Source organism: Perkinsus marinus, assembly GCF_000006405.1.
Source record: "Perkinsus marinus ATCC 50983 genomic scaffold scf_1104296955154, whole genome shotgun sequence".
Lineage (NCBI taxonomy): Eukaryota > Perkinsozoa > Perkinsida > Perkinsidae > Perkinsus > Perkinsus marinus.
Genome location: NW_003207887.1, coordinates 1 through 1,246, shown reverse-complemented (window position 1 = coordinate 1,246; position 1,246 = coordinate 1). Strand labels below are relative to the sequence as shown.

The 1,246-nt window shown below is 46.1% G+C and overlaps 1 protein-coding gene across 1 annotated transcript; it reads right to left on the bottom strand.

Moving 5' to 3' along the window:
• Positions 1–32: 32 nt before the first annotated feature.
• Pmar_PMAR008506 (hypothetical protein) lies at positions 33–1,152 on the bottom strand (the record flags this gene model as incomplete). Its single annotated transcript, XM_002775939.1, has 2 exons — positions 33–84; positions 146–1,152. 2 exons carry the CDS (start codon positions 1,150–1,152, stop codon positions 33–35), a joined length of 1,059 nt encoding a protein of 352 aa, XP_002775985.1.
• Positions 1,153–1,246: the final 94 nt, after the last annotated feature.

Below are 1,246 nucleotides of genomic sequence, written 5' to 3'. Positions count from 1 at the left end.
CCGTGGCCTTGACGATACTTTATCATCACACTTCAAAGGAAGATCAATTTCAGCACAACAAACCTGCTCTGGTGTGTCTTTCTGCTCAGAAGGACGTAAACGTCTCATACGCCATCGGTATTTCTCAGCACCGATCACAGGATACCAACCATCGGTTTCTAGCCGAGCATTAGACAGACCAATCTTAGAGGGATGACTCAGCGTACCACCAGATACGATAAGACCAGGAGCATCAGAGATCTGATTAACTAAGGAAATGGGGTCATCTTCAGCTTCAACTTGGTAGAGATCACTGAGACCATCATCAAAGTCTTCGTTGACGATATTCACTGGATCATTACCCGCTTCACTATTGGCCGTTAATGGCTTCAACTCACCTTTTACGGTGACCGATCGCTCAGACTCACTGTTCACGCCAAAAGACAACGTAACTCCACAATCACACATACTCCTGACACCCAAGATGGCATACTTATTTCGACCACCTTGAAGAACCCTAAATTGGATTTTGGCAACATCGACCACAGCCACCACCTGTCGAACAGAACCATCGGCCAGAGTAACCCGTAATGACTCAGACACTCCTCGACTAGATGTAGCCAAGCCAAGCTTTTCTACAAGCGATGCAGAAATATAATTATAGTAAGCTCCCGTATCCAGGAGAGCGGACAATATCTTACCCTGACCAAGTGGAATACTGATAGTAGGGCCAGCTAATTTCTCCTTAGTCTTTGAAACAGCACATACAACACAGGGATCATCATCCACAATGTTCAATAAACGCTGAGTAATCTCCACAGTCTCTTCAGACTGCCTAACGTCAGGCTGCTTAGGGGATACTTCAACAGAACTAACGGTGACGGAGGACTTCTCAATAGGAGGCTTAGGAGGACCACTGGCTGTACCATCTTTGAAGTCGGTATGAGCAAACTTACAAGACTTACCAAACCGACATTTCCCAGCTCGTCGCCAATTATAGCATATCTTCTTTTTTACCACTTCTTTAGAAGTACCATTACCAGTCTCAATCACAGAGTTAACCTTTCCCAAGCTCCCACGAGACCCCTCCTTTACCCCAGTGATCATACGCTCACGCATTACCAGTGCAGTTGCCAGTTGGCTATAGGTAAGACGACCACCGGCATTCGCCATACGATCAACAGCAATCTCTTTTACATCTTGTCGGAGAGAGCTTAGAAGGGCAGCAACCAAACGACCATTATCCAAGACTATACTATGAGAGGCC